A 16,898-nucleotide genomic window follows, 5' to 3' on the forward strand; every position below is an offset into this window, starting at 1 on the left:
TTACTGGTTTCTAGGGGCTGTAGTGGAGACTTAGCAGCTTAGCAGATGAAGTTTTGGTAAGGGAACTAAGTCCCGAAATGTAACGTGAGTCTTACGATCGGATCACATTCAAATATACCGCTTCTCGATATGCCCACAGCTGTGACAATGAACTCTGACCCGTGTGCTTACAGGAGTCCAGGGCATGGGCAATGTTTGGAGCATTCGTCGTCGGGTTCTCTTCTGCGTGACGAAGAACGTCCTCCTCTACGTTAAGCGTGCGGTGTGCCCGTGGAGCACCACTGTCCGCCTCCTAGCTTCCAACGTGCCACGGATAGTAAACAATAAGGTTGGCCAGTAGGAACGCTTGTCTGCCACTGGCTGACGTGACGTCAGCGTGGAAGCAGGCGCTCACAAGCAGATGGCACGGCATGCTCGTTTACGTCAAAGTTTTTGGCGAAATATTTTGTTTATACCAGAATTTAGATGTCTAAACTGCTATTCAGCTACTAAAATGTTAAAGTTAAAACGGATGACTTACACTTTATCGCAACTTAAAGCCTTGCACATCGGTATCTTATCACATCAGAAGCACACTACACACACGTGAAATACGAAACGTTGACTCATATAAGTGAGACACTATTAATTTTATCGTACCGAAATAAATTTACGTAAGAGCATAATTGCTGTAAATTACGATTATATAAATAACAAAACAAGTCTTTTTACCACTTCTCCTGTGCAGTGAAGCTGCCAAGCAGTGTTGTAAATATGCAAAAAGATCTGTAACATCAGTCTTGTAACGCCTTGAAAGATTTCGGGAGATGTTTACAAACACGATATCAAACGCAACTACATTTTATATATAAAATGGTCGTCAAAAATTTACGTATCTATACACACGATTTTTATTTACAAAACAGCTAGACTACGCACTGAACTGATTACTGTGTTGACATATGCCATTTTCTCCCTTTCAACCGATGAGCCCCGTCAATTATTCTTACTCTGTCTTTTAATGAAAGCCTGCGCAAACGAATAAACGTGCGACTTCTAGCGTAAATTCTAATTATCTCTCTGTATATATTGGAGAATCGCTCATCAAGTTTCGAACGCAACTTGCTAATGATGCCCCTTGCTCTAGACGAATTGTCACTGCCATGAAGCTGAGCTAAAGTCACCTCGAATTGGTATAGTGTGCCAAGCTGTGTTTCTGAAGGCACAAGTAAACTTCCCCTAAAGATCATGCACAACCAGCTGACAGGTTTTTCTCCTGGGATTGACACTAGCTCTTTAGTAGGTGTGGCTAATGTTCTGTCGTACTGCCGGCACCGATGAGCTACATATCCGGCAAGGTACCGAAAACCCTCCACGGATACTGAGGAACTTTCACAATTTTCTGCAGTCACTTGTGTACCCTCAATTTATTTCTGTCCTTCAACCACTGACAGTGTTTCAGACAGATCGGGAAGAATGCTGCTGAACACTGCTGCGATCACCAATGTTTCTTCTTCATCAGGTTCAACAAAAGAAGCATTAGATAGAGGAATATGGAAAGCATTGGCACTCAACAATAATAGCCTTATTCTGTTTTTTACATCTACTGGAGTTGGATGGTTATAAAAATGTCCCAGCCAAGAGAAAAGTTTTCCAGACAGTCATCATTCAGCCTGGCAGTAAGTATATATTTGCAGTTGTATTCTCTTAAGTCATAAAAATGTCCCAGGCCCTTCACAAGAGAATAGAACTTTTCCAGGGAGTCCTGATTCAGCATGGCAGTAAGTAGGTATCTGACACTGTATTCTCTCAAGTCAGTAAATGGGCCTAAAAGTGACCGAATACATTTTGTGAATCCTCTCTGAAAAGGTAACAGATGTTTGAATCCACATGCCAGAGGTTTCTTACTTTCGAAGGTTCTCGAATCGAGGACATCTAAAATATCATCGACTAGCTGTATGAAGTCACTAGCGTCCTTATTCTGGCATTAAATTCTGAACGGCCCGAGAAGCTGTGTGAGACAGCAGTTCGGTTGCTAAATGCACTCTGTCGGTCTCTGCCCAACAGTGATGTGTTGGTGAGTTAACGTTGGGCACATTTTCATCTCGCTTCTGTCTAAAGCCAAGAGTCTCTCGAACACGGATTTCGTCACTGCCTGATTTTCTACAATAATGCCTTCATCCAGCAAATGATTCCGTAACAGCTTCAGCAAGCGTGGGACACTAGCGAACACCCACACACGTTTCCGTGTATCGCTAGGATGAGGGAAATACCGGTTTAGTGCGTCACGCCAAGCTCGTTCCAAACGGAAATGTTTTTTGTTCCCATGTCTGCTACACAAGCCACAACTTTATACGAATTACTGGCTACGGCGACAATAACTTCATTCAAGACGACTACTGTCGCGCGAATATCAAAATCAGAATAAACAGGTTGTATCCAACTTGCAAACAACTCACGCACCGTAACAACTAAAACATTACTGTGAGGTCCTAACACAGTGTCCTCTTGTTGATCATAACGAATCCTGCTCTAAATGTTGATTTCATCAAAGCACAAAACGCGAACATGTTCCCTGTCGGTACCTGTTTTAGCCTGGATTTTCATCATAGTTAAAACATCTTACGAAATGCCAGTACTGCAACTAAAAGAGCAGATTATCCAGGCCCTCAACGTTGACACTGCCGATAGAAGATACACGATCTTCTTCTCAGAAAATTATAACATATCCGCGATATAGCACGCAGAGTAATCGCTTTACAAATGTTCTCATCGAACCCTTTTTGAATCGTTTAATAAACTTTTTATTTGATTAAATGTAAATATTTTCCCCAACACACGAGTAATTTTATTAGACACAAGAACCCCCTTATTAATTTCTTACTCGCGCAGAAGTCGCTGTGGTCTTGACAGCCGATTCCGAAAATCTTTATTACGCGCTCGGGTTGCACACACTTATTTGTAAGAGCAACATTCCTTCTTTCTAACGCCGCTATAGCAATCTTCAAACTACCTTTATCTGAGCCATAAGAAAGATTGTCATCTGTAAATGTGCCCTTATTAAGATGTTTCTTATTTGGTGACAGATTTTCCGGAGTATCGAGAGATCATTTATGTAGTTCTCGTTTCTTACACCCTTTGCTTCCGTCTTCTGTTGCAAGTGACACATTGACAATCGGAGTATTGTACGGTAAAATGCACGACGGAACTGCGTCTGGATTGAGCACTCTTTTTCGGGGCAAACTGAGCAATTCAGGCTGTAAATACCTCATGTAATCTGCTTCTGCGAATTGGCGAGAGCATATTCCTGCATGTGCAACATTTACACTGTGTTTCCTGCGACATTTGGACAGCTATAGTTTTTGTAATGTTTCATTACGCGGGAAACTGTTATGCATTATGTCAGTTTCCTTTGTGTCCTGGTTGTAGGGAAAACAGCCCCAGCACAGCCTGGCACTGTAAAAGTTACTTTTCACACTCAGTAGTTCATTCTGTAATATTTCACAGGAGAGACCATGAATCATAAAGCTGACGAACCCAATGTTGATTCCGCTGTCCACAGTTCGCTAACTATTTATGTCCCGAAACAAATCTCTATGCAATTGCAGCAGAATTCGTAAAACTCACGAATTCGTTAAGCTTCCACTATTGACTGTGTACTTCCGAGGGAAGAAGTCAAAGTACCCCATCAAATACAGCAAAAACTGTTTGGCGCGGCTGCTACCACTCTGAAATCATGCGAACTGAGAAAAGGCGTTACTTTCTGCGCATTGCTGTCTGCGCCCCCCTGCAACGTGCAAGTTTCTCGCCACGGTTTTGAAGTCTGACGACAATGGTATGTGATGTCATAGTTAAATAGGGACTGATGACGGCATCCTCCTTTCAGTTTGTGTGCGTAGCCTGAAGCGAGGGATTCGATAGAGATCTGATTTTCAAATTTATTTTACTTTCAAAAGGTACGTTTCTAGACAAAAGGTTCCTTATTACCACTTTACTGCCGGTCGGAATGGCCGAGCGGTTCTAGGCGCTACAATCTGGAACCACGCGACCGCTACGGTCGCAGGTTCAAATCCTACCTCGGTCATGGGTGTGTGTGATGTCCTTAGGTTAGTTAGGTTTAAGAAGTTCTAAGTTCTAGGGGACTGATGACCTCAGAAGTTAAGTCTCATAGTGCTCAGAGCCATTTGAACCATTTTTGAACAACTTTATTTACTAAGCCGCTGTACAACGCCTAGCAGCCTGTGATAGGAATTTTGAAACACTCTACACACTGTCGTATTTCTATTGTCATGTTAGAACAGACTTCACTGTTCTGAGACGTCACTAGATTGTCGTAGGTCAAGAGACCAATGGTGACGTTTTTGTACTGGAAGCTGTTCGTTAGTCTAGCAGGTGACTGGCACAAAAGAACGACTCAGCAGTTCCTGAGCTTGGTGACACACGGCAGTTCTTTCGTAGCTGCCAGTTGCACTCGGTTCTTTCAAACGCCGGTTACTGTTTTATACATCCTATGTACTTCTAAAGAAAGTATGTGGTCTAATGAACTGACATTGGCCGCTAACGTTTACGCATTCGTAACAGGTTCGTGACTCTCATACTTTTCTGCTGTCCATGGTGGAAAGGATGGGTGTGTGTGAGGGGGTGGGGGAGGCGGGGGGCCAGCCGCGGTGACCGAGCGATTCTAGGCGCTTCAGTCCGGAACCGCGCGACTGCTACGGTCGCAGGTTCGAATCCTGCCTCGAGCATGGATGTGTGTGATGTCCTTAGGTTAGCTAGGTTTAAGTAGCTCTAAGTTCTAGGGGACTGATGACCTCAGATGTTAAGTCCCATAGTGCTCAGAGCCATATTTGGAGGCGGGGGAGTGGATTGTGAGAAGCAAGGTCCTCTTGTGCTGCAGCATTCTAAAATGAGTTTTACCTCTGACAGAAGTGAGGATATGTAAAGAAGCCAAAGAGCTCCCCAATCAGATTACAAACAACTCCTTGTCTGGGCGCCTTCTACTCTTCAGATAAAGGATATCCGGCAGCGACGTGCTTAAAAAGTATTTTGATGGCTAAACCAATTTTGAGTTCATCAGTGTTATAGTCGCTTTTGGACAGCTTCGTTTTGGACCAATACTGTGTTTCGAAACATGGTTAGGTTGCTGTCGAAGCAGACGAGATCATCAGAGTTTGGTGGTGCCGAATCATTACGTTTAAGAGATAACCCTGTTAGTAATGGACTTCATCAGTCAGTGGTCGCTCCATTTTCTTGACGCTGTAGACCTACACACAGAAACGGCCCTCTCCCTTCAGTAAGATACTTAATAATGTCGGTGACTCCGAGCGTCTTGCAATCCGAATCCACAACAAACAAAGGGAAGAAAAACAAACTATTTCAGCATCGTCGCTTTGACAAAGGCGCTGTGTGCAACGAATACAAGCAGTAGCGAAGAGAGCCGCAAATAGAGGCGTGGGATGCGGAGCAGTGACATTGAGGAAGAGCCTGCCAGCGCTTAGAAGCGGACGCGCTACAGCCACCCACCGAGAGCGTTCCGTCGGCCGTCGTCAGGAGCGCGCGCCGCGTCGTGTGGTCCGCGCGTTTCGGCGCTTATAATTACGGAGCCGTCAGCGTCGCGGTGTTTGGGGACCTGCAACGGGCGGCGGCGTGTCCAGCAGCTGTCGCCACGAGCCATCAATGGCCGCGCGCGCCTGCCGCCCCGCCGTCACACCGCCTCAACTTGTCGCATGCACAGCATTTCTTCTTAGGCTTACAATCTTTATATCTAAAATGCGTATTGCAATGGAAAGGCTCCTTACAAACGAAAGCATGAAGATTATCTAGGAACTCGTAGGTTAATGTAAGGGGCGACCAAAAAGTTTCCTTTCGAGGGCGTTGCTGCAGGATATATGCAACTTGGCGCGACTCCGATGCGGGTATGTAAGCACCGACATATAGGCAACGGATCAGTGTGGCATGCATGTCTTTCAGAAGTGCGTGCAGTAACAGATAGGACCCACGTGTTGTTATTCTTTTCTTGGCCGCCGAAGGACGAACACCGGTAGACATCTATCGGAGAATGAACAATGGGTATGGGGCAGCATTTCTGTCGGAAACCACCGCTGTGAAGTGGCTCGTAAAGTTCTGGATGCTGCTGCTTCATGATAACACACATCCCTATATCGCAAATATCGCAATGTAGAAACTTCCTGGCAGACTAAAACTGTGTGCCGGACCGAGACTCTAACTCGGGACCTTTGCCTTTCGCAGGCAAGTGCTCTACCAACTGAGCTACGCAAGCACGACTCAGGTTGGAAGGTAGGAGACGAGTGATACTGGCAGAAGTAAAGCTTTGGAGACGGGGCGTGAGTCGTGCTTGGGTAGCTCAGTTGGTAGAGCACTTGCCCACGAAAGGCAAAGGTCCCGAGTTCGAGTCTCGATCCGGCACACAGTTTTAATCTGCCAGGAAGTTTCGTATCAGCGCACACTCCGCTGCAGAGTGAAAATCTCATTATCGTAATGTAGAAGTTACGCCAGTTCAAGTGGGAGGCATTCGAGCAGCCGCCCTACAGTCCTGATGTCTCCCCATGAGACTATCACTCCTTCGGTCCCTTAACAAAGCCCCTGAAGCGTCGACGAGTCCTGTCGCACGAGGATGTGCATCAGCCAATTACGGACTTCCTTACTCAGCAGGACAAGGTGTTTTACCAAAAATATGTTCAAATGTGTGTGAAATCTTATGGGACTTAACTGCTAAGGTCTTCAGTCCCTAAGCTTACACACTACTTAACCTAAATTATCCTAAGGACAAACACACACACCCATGCCCGAGGAAGGACTCGAACCTCCTCCGGGACCAGCCGGTGTTTTACCAAACGGGTATCTTCGACCTGGTGCGTCGGTGGGATGACTGCCACAACGCTCACGGCGAATGTGCCTGATTGCCGTACCGAATATGAAATGTACGGCCTTCTGACTGAAACTTTTTGATCGCCCCTGATTCTTTGCTCGCCGAAACCAGGGCTCTGACAGTTGGCTGCGCCGTTGCCACCTTTCAACTGAGAAGCGCAAACGGCTGCAGGCGTTAACAACAGTCGTCTACAGAGTTGTGACAACACTGAAATGTGCCCATAGAGACATAATCAGAATTGGTTGTGGTACACACGCAAAGCCAGGCATGAAACGGTGGGCATAATCCGCGCCACAATTAACTAACACCAGCTGTGACAGTGATGTGTCTGAAAATACGAGTAGAACACAGCGAATGGTGGTGAGAAGGTGGTTAGTGGCTTGCAGTGTGCATAGGGTAATTTCGTGATGATCACAGAAACTTTCAGGGATGTTGTAGAGGGATAGATAAATCAACTGAGGTAAGGGACCGTGGTCCGGAAACGACCGAGTCGAAAATAATAATAGAGAATCGTTCTGATACCTCACAGTGGACCTATTCAACCGCAACCGCTTGGTTTCTACATTTTGAGAAGGGGTATTATGGACCAAAATAAGAAAAAAATGCCCAGTAATCTCTAAAGTGCATAACTTAAAAGTTGTGAGCACTTGTTCATCTTTCCTACTGTGAAAAAAAAATCTCTTCCATACCCCTTGAGGTACGCATTTTAGAGCCCATGTTTACTAGCCAATTTTTTCTTGTCGTGGTCCAGACTACCCCTCCCAGAATATGGAAAGTAAAGAGCTTGCAACAGAAGAGGTCCACTGTTAGAGGTATCAGAACGATTTTCCCTTGTAACTTTCGACTCGGTCGTTTCTGGACCAGGGTCCCTCACTTCAAACTGACTCAGTTACCCTCCTCCATCACCCCTTAAAGTTTGTATCATCATCATCATCTTCATCTTCATCATCATCATCATCATCATCATGGAATCACACTGCAGATGTGTACGTGGAGTCCGCATTCAAAGCAGGAGTGGTTCAAGTCATCGCCTGAGAATTCTTGCTTGTATTCTGCGATGTTTTCCTGAAATACTTCAGCTGAATGACAGTGTAGTTCCATCAGTAAGCCCCATGCGATTCCTTTCCCATCCTAACCAACTGCATTCGTGATTCACATCTAATTACCTTGATGGTGGCAGAACGGCAGGCTCAAACCTTCCTTCTCACCTTCGTTCGAATAAACTGCAGGACTATTGATTCCAGATTCTATCAAGGGGAATGTGTAAGGAAAAGGAGGTGATATGGACCATAGATGATATAGTGTACGTCCATCGAAACATATAGTCAGTGGAATTGTGACACACAGCCTCACCATAAGAGAAATAAAATTATGTCTTGCACTTTGCCCGCAGAATAACAATGGCAATGTCATCTCGTAGAGTCGGGTGTACTGCCGGTGGTCCTCGTCTTCCCAACACGATATTTCGACGTCGTAACTCGGCGTTTTCATCAGGTGTTCCCTGAAACTGGTTGACGAGCTGACCTCGTCCCATATTTATGCCTAAGCGGTGTGTGGTGCTCCCTATGCCATCCGCGCCCGTTGTGGCCATTTCTGGCGGTGGTATCAATCTCTAGGCGCTCCCTCTTCGGTCCGCGCCCTGATGAAGACGCCGAGTTACGACGTCGAAATATCGTATTGGGAAGACGCGGACCACAGGCAGTACACTCGATTCTACGAGATGACAACAAATCGCAGGGAAAGTCTTAGAAATTATATAACAATGACAATGTCTGAGACAGGAAAGCAACCGTATTATGTCAAACTTTTGTCTCTGAGAAATCCTATGGCCAGCAGATGACGATAAAAGTGTGTCAGATAAGGCAAAATAAAAGTAGTGGAAATCTGTTTCGATTATATACATTTTTCTTTACTGCACGTAACGTCCGTTCGAACGAGAGTGTTTTAGCCTCTCGATTGGGACAGTTTGGCACCAAAATTATGTATTTCGTATCATGAGACCCTTCTTTTGCGAACCGTACGGATGACTGAGTGGTAACGTGTCTGCAGACGGGCTTGATGTTCACAAAAAATATGGCTCGAAATAGTCAGGAATGTTTGACGGACTTTGGAATACTCCGAAGCCTTATAAAACTCTCGCAATGACCTTGTTTAATATAGTAATACTATAAGTACGATAAAATTATCGTCGCGCTGTTATCAGCGACTATTTTTATCAGCGACTATTTGCTTCATTGGAAGAAAATACCGATAGGCTGTAAAGGACAAAAGCTAACTTACAGAATATTGAATGTTTGTTTGCGTAACCGCTATGTTGAATTTTACGATTACCTGACACGCACTTCTCTTTTGCTTTTTGTATGCCCTTTAGTTTGGATGGGTGAGACATTCAATGTTCCTAAAATGTGTCACAAATACACTGAAAAGCCAAAGAAACTGATACACGTGCCTAATATCGTATAGGGCCCCAGCGAGCATGCGAAAGTGCCGCAACACGACGTGTCATGGACTCGACTAATGTCTGAAGTAGTGCTAGAGGGAACTGACACCAAGAATTCTGCAGGGCTGCCCATCAATCCGTATGAGTACGAAGGGGTGGAGATCTCTTCTGCACAGCACGTTGCAAGGCATCCCAGATACGCTCAATAATGTTCACGTCTGGGGAGTTGGTGGCCAGCGGAAGTGTTTAAACTCAGAAGAGTGTTCCTGGAGCCACTCTACAGCAATTATGGGCATGTGTGGTGTCGCATTGTCCTGCTGGAATTGCCCAAGTCCGTCGGGATGCACAATGGACATGATTGGATGCAGGTGATCAGACAGGACGCTTACGTACGTGTCCCCTGTCAAAAAATGGTTCAAATGGCTCTGAGCACTATGGGACTTAACTTATGAGGTCATCAGTCCCATAGAACTTAGAACTACTTAAACCTAAGTAACCTAAGGACATCACACACATCCATACCCGAGGCAGGATTCGAACCTGCGACCGTAGCGGTCACGCGGTTCCAGACTGAAGCGCCTAGAACCGCACGGCCACACCGGCCGGCTGTCGCCTGTCAGAGTCGCATCTAGACACATCAGGGGTCCATATCACTCCAACTGCTCACGCCCCACACCATTACAGAGCCTCCACCAACTTGAACAGTCCACAGCTGACACGCAGGGTCCAGGAATTCGTGATGCTGTCACCATACCCGTACATGTCCATCCGCTCGAAACAATTTGAAACGAGACTCGTCCAACCACGTAACATGTTTCCAGTCCAATGTCGGTGTTGACGGGCCCAGGCGAGGCATAAAGCTTTGTGTCGTGCAGTCATCAAGGGTACACGAGCGGGCCTTCGACTCCGAAAGCGCATATCGATGATGTTTTGTTGAATGGTTCGCACGCTAACACTTGTTGATGGTCCAACACTAAAATCTATAGCAATTTGCGATTCTCTTTAGTCGTCGTTGGTTTCGTTCTTGCAGGATCTTTTTCCAGTCACAGCGATGTCACAGATTTGATGTTTTGCTGAATTCCTGATATTCACAGCACACACGTGAAATGATTGTACGGGAAAATCCCCACATCATCGCTACTCCGGGGATGCTGTGTCCCATCGCTCGTGCGTCGACTATAACACGACGTCCAACCTCACTTAAATCTTGATAACCTGCCACTGTGGCAGCAGTAACCGATTTAACAGCTGCGCCAGACACTTGTTGTCTTACATAAGCGTTGCCGACCGCAGCGCCGTGTTCTGCCCGTATACATATCTCTGTATTTGAATACGCATGCCTATACCAGTTTCTTTAGCGCTTCAGTGTATATGACTTACGTTGCCAAGAATATAACTCTCAGTGTTTCTCCACCATCGCTACATGATTCTGCGATCCGTACATGACTGAAAATATCTGTAGCTGCGTACTGCATTTCAGCAAGGCAGGAATACACACTGATTGAACTGTCAGTTCTTATTCTCAGTACGGCAGATGCCGTTCCTCCCGTATATAGGCTATCCTTGAAGTAACTCGACTGGAAAACCGTTAGGCTTCAAACCCCTCAGTCAGTACCTATCAACGATGAACTCATTGACAGAAGCAGCGTGGGAATCAGTAAACAAGCACGGCCACTTTGTAGCAATGCCTTTCTGTCACTAACGCTTGCCTTAGTTTTATAAAACATATTGTTGTCGAGTCTTCTTTTACATTGCTTTGAGACGGATGTTGCTAAGATACCTATGCTTTTTCAGTTACGTACAACCACTCCAATTATTTAGGTACGAGGAAGTGCTGAAAAGTAATGCCTCCGAGAAAGTGTTAAAATTTTCTAAATAAAACAAACGATTCTACATCTTTCTTCTTCGTGTATACACATTTGAAGCCCTTTGCCATTAGAGGGCTCCGAATTGTAGTGTGTAACGTAACTATGACGGTACTGTAATCGAATTTCGAATTCGAGAAGTCCGCCCACATATGGAGCACTCTCTCCTTCGCTCTCTCAATGCCAGACCATACCCAAGTGCTGCGACATCTGCAGCAATCCGACGCCTTGGTCCACTGTCATCAATGAAACTCTGTACGGTCGCGACTAGGTCCCACCAGATTTCATCTGTTTCCAAAACTTAAAGAACACCTTAGAGGACTTCATTTTGATAGTAATGAAGCGGTGATGTTGTGGCTCCGTCAACAATGTGAAAAATTCTACAGTGACAATATCAACACACTGATCTCTCTTGGCAGAAATGTATTTAGTCGCCAGGGTGACTATGTTAAGCCGGCCGGGGTGGCCGAGCGGTTCTAGGCGCTACAGTCTGGAACCGCGCGACCGCTACGGTCGCAGGTTCGAATCCTGCCTCGGGCATGGATGTGTGTGATGTCCTTAGGTTAGTTAGGTTTAAGTAGTTCTAAGTTCTAGAGGACTGATGACCTCAGAAGTTAAGTCCCATAGTGCTCAGAGCCATTTGAACCATTTTTGACTATGTTAAGAAATAAATATGTAGATATGAATTATAAAGACGTAGAATGTTAATAACGTCTGTTTTGTTTAAAAAGCTTTAAGAGTTTTCACATAAAAATTCAGATGCATTACTTTCCAGCATGCTCTCGTGGAATCACTCCCTGTGTGGCTCAGTGAACAGCTGGCACGATTGCTCAGAGGGATTGGTTTCCCTCTGTAATGAAAAAAAAACTGAGTGAAGTTGTCATCGAGTGTGTTTCAAAGTTGTCATGCGACAACCGCACAGAACCACTGGCGAAAAAACGGTAGAGTAACAGATGGAAAGAAAGAAGCTAAAAAAGTAGTAAAGCGGCAGGCAATGAACCCAAAGGTCACGTGTTCGTTTCCTGGTAGATCCTACGATTTTTATGTGACATTGATCACTTCTTCCCCTTAGGTAATGTTTGTTGATGTGAAAATGCCGACTGCACCACGTTTCGGAGTCCACGTCAAACTCTAGGTCCCCAAAGAACTCTAAACATACCCATTAAAGCGCTGTTGTGTTCAAACAAATCTTCGGATCGACCACATCTCGATTATTATCTAATCATTCCTCAAGAAAACAAAATTTATCGTGTCAACTGTTAGTCTCCTTCCGAACCAGCTAAGCCCTCTGGTGAAACCTCAACGTCCTCTTTGGAGAAAGCTGAATCCCACATGGTGAGATGTGCGTCGTTAGTAAGTTCTCCGTCCTGCTTATGCGGAGCCGTAATTAGCCATTCAGACGTGAGTAACGTAGGCGGCAGCTGGCATCTTGTCGGACGCTCTTCCACTGACCGTTCCTCGCCGAGGAGGAAGCGAGCTGCGCGTGCGAAACGCCGCGCTGAAACAAGAAGAGCTGCTCTAACGGGAATTAGCGACGTGCCTCCGACTTTCACTGCGCCAACTGCTACGCCCAGTGTTCGGACATCAGCGATTTCCCCGTTGTGATTTGTGGGCAGGGAAAGGCCGAGAAATAATTCACGTCCGCGACCAGCAAAGCCCATTACGCCTCGCGAAACAAGGCTGCAGCTAAACTGTTGCGAAGACGCAATTTCAGTGGAGGCGAGCAGCAAAACAACGTTAGACGGCGCACTCCACTTCCACGCCCAGAGCGGCGCTAATCGCTCCGGATGCAGTCGTAAAGCACTGCCTGATATTGGCTGCCTACTTTATCTGTCCGAGAGCGTCGCACCTGGTACTTGCCGCCGAGTTCTCGGCATAAATCTGCTGACACCTTAATCCCGGCTTTCAGGGAAACGTGTGTTCACATCAAATTGGGCTTCGGTCCTTGCAAAAGAGAACCACTCCCTCATCGGGCACTACTATGAGTAGAAACTATCACAGGTATATTCCGCGTCACGAATAATATGATAAAAGGAAGTAGTCACTCGGAGCCTAAGGCAACGTTACGGACCAAGTTTGTCTGCACAGCGCAACTGACATATGATGAATCACCAGCTTAGAATGGTTTGATGAATCGATTTACCTAAACTGTACTTTCTCCAATATCTTGCTGGATAGAAACAGCACTGATATATGCTATTTTGTCTAAAACTGACATGCTGAGACCGTGGTTGTGTGCAATTAATGTAGGTTAATTCTTACAAAGAAGAAAACAGCAACCAGTGACTATTAATACAGCTATTTATTTAGGTTTCGAACTGGCAAGTTCATCATCAGACGGCTGTTCACATGATTTTCAAGATACACTTTACATTATCGTCCGTTTTCGATTTTTATTCTTCCACTGTGGCGAAGTATTTTTGGTGTGTTGCCGTCGAATCGCGCGGAAGGAATTTTCGACGACAACAACACACCAAAAATACTTCGCCACAGAGAAAGAATAAAAATCGAAAACGGACGATAATGTAAAGTGTATCTTGAAAATCATATGAACAGACGTCTGACGATGAACTTGCAGTTCGAAACCGTTAATGGCGCAATTTACCTAATTAAATAGCAGTATTAATAGTGGCTGGTTGCGGTTTTCTTCTTTGTAAGAATTAACGTACAGAATTGATATAGTTACCGCGCAGTGTGCTGGCTTAAGGGACTGGGAGCTGACTGAGATCACGATAGGATCCCGATGGGATCCGTGCGGCAGTGTAACGGTAGTAAGTCGGTCTGCTACACAGGCCAGTGTGTGTGTGTGTGTGTGTGTGTGTGTGTGTGTGTGTGTGTTTGTTACGCTGCATTCCACGATAGTTTAGACCAATTCTAGGCCAGTCCCTAATCTCCGCATCGGACATTACGATAAACAATCAGTTAAAGTCCAATAACGTAGTACAGAATAAATAAAAAAAGAGTTTACGCGACTAACTGACAGAGGGCCTGCACGATTCCCCTACCTTAGATTACTTGACGAATTTTGCGGCAGGCTGGGCATCCGGCCACAAAGTTACAGTAAAATAAATGCGCCAAATCCTGAAAACAGTGGACCTCGTACTACGGTATAAACGCTAGGGGTGGCGTCTTTGAGGCGGAAAACCTTTTGTCCACGAATCAGCGCCGTTTTAGAAATCACCGCTAATGCGAAACTCAGGTCGCCCTTTTCTCACATGATACACTACGGACTACGGATAAAATACGACAGGCAGATTCCACATTTCCAAAATTCCAAAAGCATTTACCACGTTGCTCCACTGTAGACTGTAAACAAAGTCACGAGCGTATGGGACAGGTTCACAGATATGTGAGTGGCTCGAAGACATCTTAACAGCACTCAGTACGTTATCCTCCAAGGCGAGTGTTCATCGGAGAGAAGGGTATCAGGAGTACCCCTAAAAAATATGATAGGACCGCTATTATTTTCAATATACATAAATCATCTGGCGGACTCGGTTGGGCAGCAATCTGCGGTTGTTTGCTGATGATGCTGTGGTATACGGCAAGCTGTCTTCGTTGAGTGACCGTAGGATCATACAAGATGTCCTGGACAAAATTTCTATTTGATGTGATGAATAGCATCTATCTGTAAACCTAGAAAAATGTATGTTAATGCAGATGAGAACAAAACCATAATGATCGAATATAGCATTAGTAACACGAAGCTTGATACAGGGACGTCGTTTAAATATTTTGGCGTAACGTTGTAAAGCGGTATGCAGTGGAATGAGTATGTGAGGATTCATAAAAATGGTTGAAATGGCTCTGAGCACTATGGGACTCAACTTTTGAGGTCATCAGTCCCCTAGAACTTAGAACTACTTAAACCTAACTAACCTAAGGACATCACACACATCCATGCCCGAGACAGGATTCGAACCTGCGACCGTAGCGGTCGCGCGGCTCCGGACTGAAGCGCCTAGAACCGCTCTGCCACACCGGTTGTCGAGGATTCATAAGGAAGGGGAATGGTCAGATTCAGTTTATTGGGAGAATACGGTGAAACTCTGATTCATCTGTAAAGGAGACCGCATGTAGGACGATGGTGCGTCCTGTTCTTGACTACTGCTCGGTTGTTTGGGAGCAGCACTATTTCGCATTAAAGGAAGGCATCGAAAAGATTCGGAGACGGGCTGCTAGATTTGTTAACGGTAGGTTCGAACAACACGTAAGTATTACGGAGGATGCTTTGTGAATTCAAGTCGTAATCCCTGGAGGAAAGGTGACTTACTTTTCGCGGAACACTACTGAGAAATTTTACAGAACCGGCATTTGAAGCTGACTGAAGAACGATTCTATCGCCGGGAACATGAAATTCGCGTAAGGACCACGAAGCTCGAGAAATTAGGGCTCATACGGAGCCGTATAGCAGGCGCAGGAAAGAACAAGTCATTAGTACTGGTACAGGTTACTCTCCGCCACCCACCAAACGATGGCTTGCGGAGTATATATGGAGCTGTAGTGTGTGTATGTGTGAGTGTGTGTGTGTGAGAGAGAGAGAGAGAGAGAGAAAGAGAGGGAGAGAGAGAGAGAGAGAGAGAGAGATGGTTCAGTGGCTCTCTTTAGTGATACTTGCGTACCGTAGCCCCTTTCTCACATTCATTTGTCATAAAAGACGTGCGGAAGTAGCAGTTCTAGCAAAAGCAATTTCCATTCCGTGCATTATTTTGATTCACTCTGTCTTGTCTAGACAAAACTTATGCTCAACAATCACTGTCGTAGCAATGTTCTTCTTATCGATGAGAATCAGCTTTAATGATCTCCATCAGTAAGTTCAGTTTCCACTCCCACAACGACTTTTGCGGCTCATGTTCTTACACGAACTAGGTAAGCTGTGAGGAGACTCTACATTCCAAGATGACTTATATATTATCACGTACGTGACAGTAAACTAAGACGGGACGACTGTTCGCTCCATCTACTAGCATGTGGCGTCCAATACGTCGGTAAACCAGCACAACACGATAACGTCCGCATCACGAAAGTATGACGTGCGCTGAAATACTGGTCGCTGAGAACCTTTTCCGTGTCACTGTCATTGTGTTACAGGAAAGTCGGAAAGTAGTCCCAGGAAGAGGCATTTATAACACTGTGCTCATGCCATGTAGACGAGGTGTGGTCATCTTGGCGCTGAACGGTCTGTCACATTACGGTGCTGGACTCGCATTCGGTAGGACGACGGTTCAATCCCGCGTCCGGCCATCCCGATTTAGGTTTTCCGTGATTTCCCTAAAATCGCTCCAGGCAAATGCTGGGATGGTTCCTTTGAAAGGGCACGGCCGACTTCCTTCCCCGTCCTTCCCTAATCCAATGAGACCGATGACCTCGCAGTTTGGTCTCTTCCTCCAAACAACCCAACCCAAACCACATGACGGTGTGCTGGAAAGAATTTTGGTAGACCTCCATTTGAGTGGGACGAGGAAGACGTGTGGAGAGGGAAGGCGGCGCGGCACGCACCTGTGTCTCGGTGACGTTGAGCAGCTTGGCCATCTCGGCGCGCTCGGAGGAGGAGAGGTATTTCTTCTGCTCGAACTGGCGCTCTAGCTCGAAGATCTGCCGGCCGGTGAAGGTGGTGCGCGCCTTCTTGCGCTTGCGGTCGCTGTCGGAGCCGGGCGCGCCGCCGCTGCCGCCGTCGCTCAGCGCGCCGCTCATGTCCACCGGCGGCGTCTTGGGCGCCGCGACG

At 45.9% G+C, this 16,898-nt stretch overlaps 1 protein-coding gene across 1 annotated transcript in view; it reads right to left on the bottom strand.

The window, feature by feature from the left end:
- The window catches only part of LOC124795728 (vegetative cell wall protein gp1-like), a 598,084-nt gene that overhangs the window by 116,710 nt on the left and 464,476 nt on the right, over positions 1–16,898 (bottom strand). Inside the window, exon 5 of the mRNA XM_047259811.1 lies at positions 16,673–16,768. Coding sequence (XP_047115767.1) covers positions 16,673–16,768 — 96 coding nt within the window. The remainder of the gene's footprint in view (positions 1–16,672; positions 16,769–16,898) is intronic.

The sequence above is a fragment of the Schistocerca piceifrons genome, chromosome 4 (genome assembly GCF_021461385.2).
Source record: "Schistocerca piceifrons isolate TAMUIC-IGC-003096 chromosome 4, iqSchPice1.1, whole genome shotgun sequence".
In the NCBI taxonomy this organism is placed as follows: Eukaryota; Metazoa; Arthropoda; class Insecta; order Orthoptera; family Acrididae; genus Schistocerca; species Schistocerca piceifrons.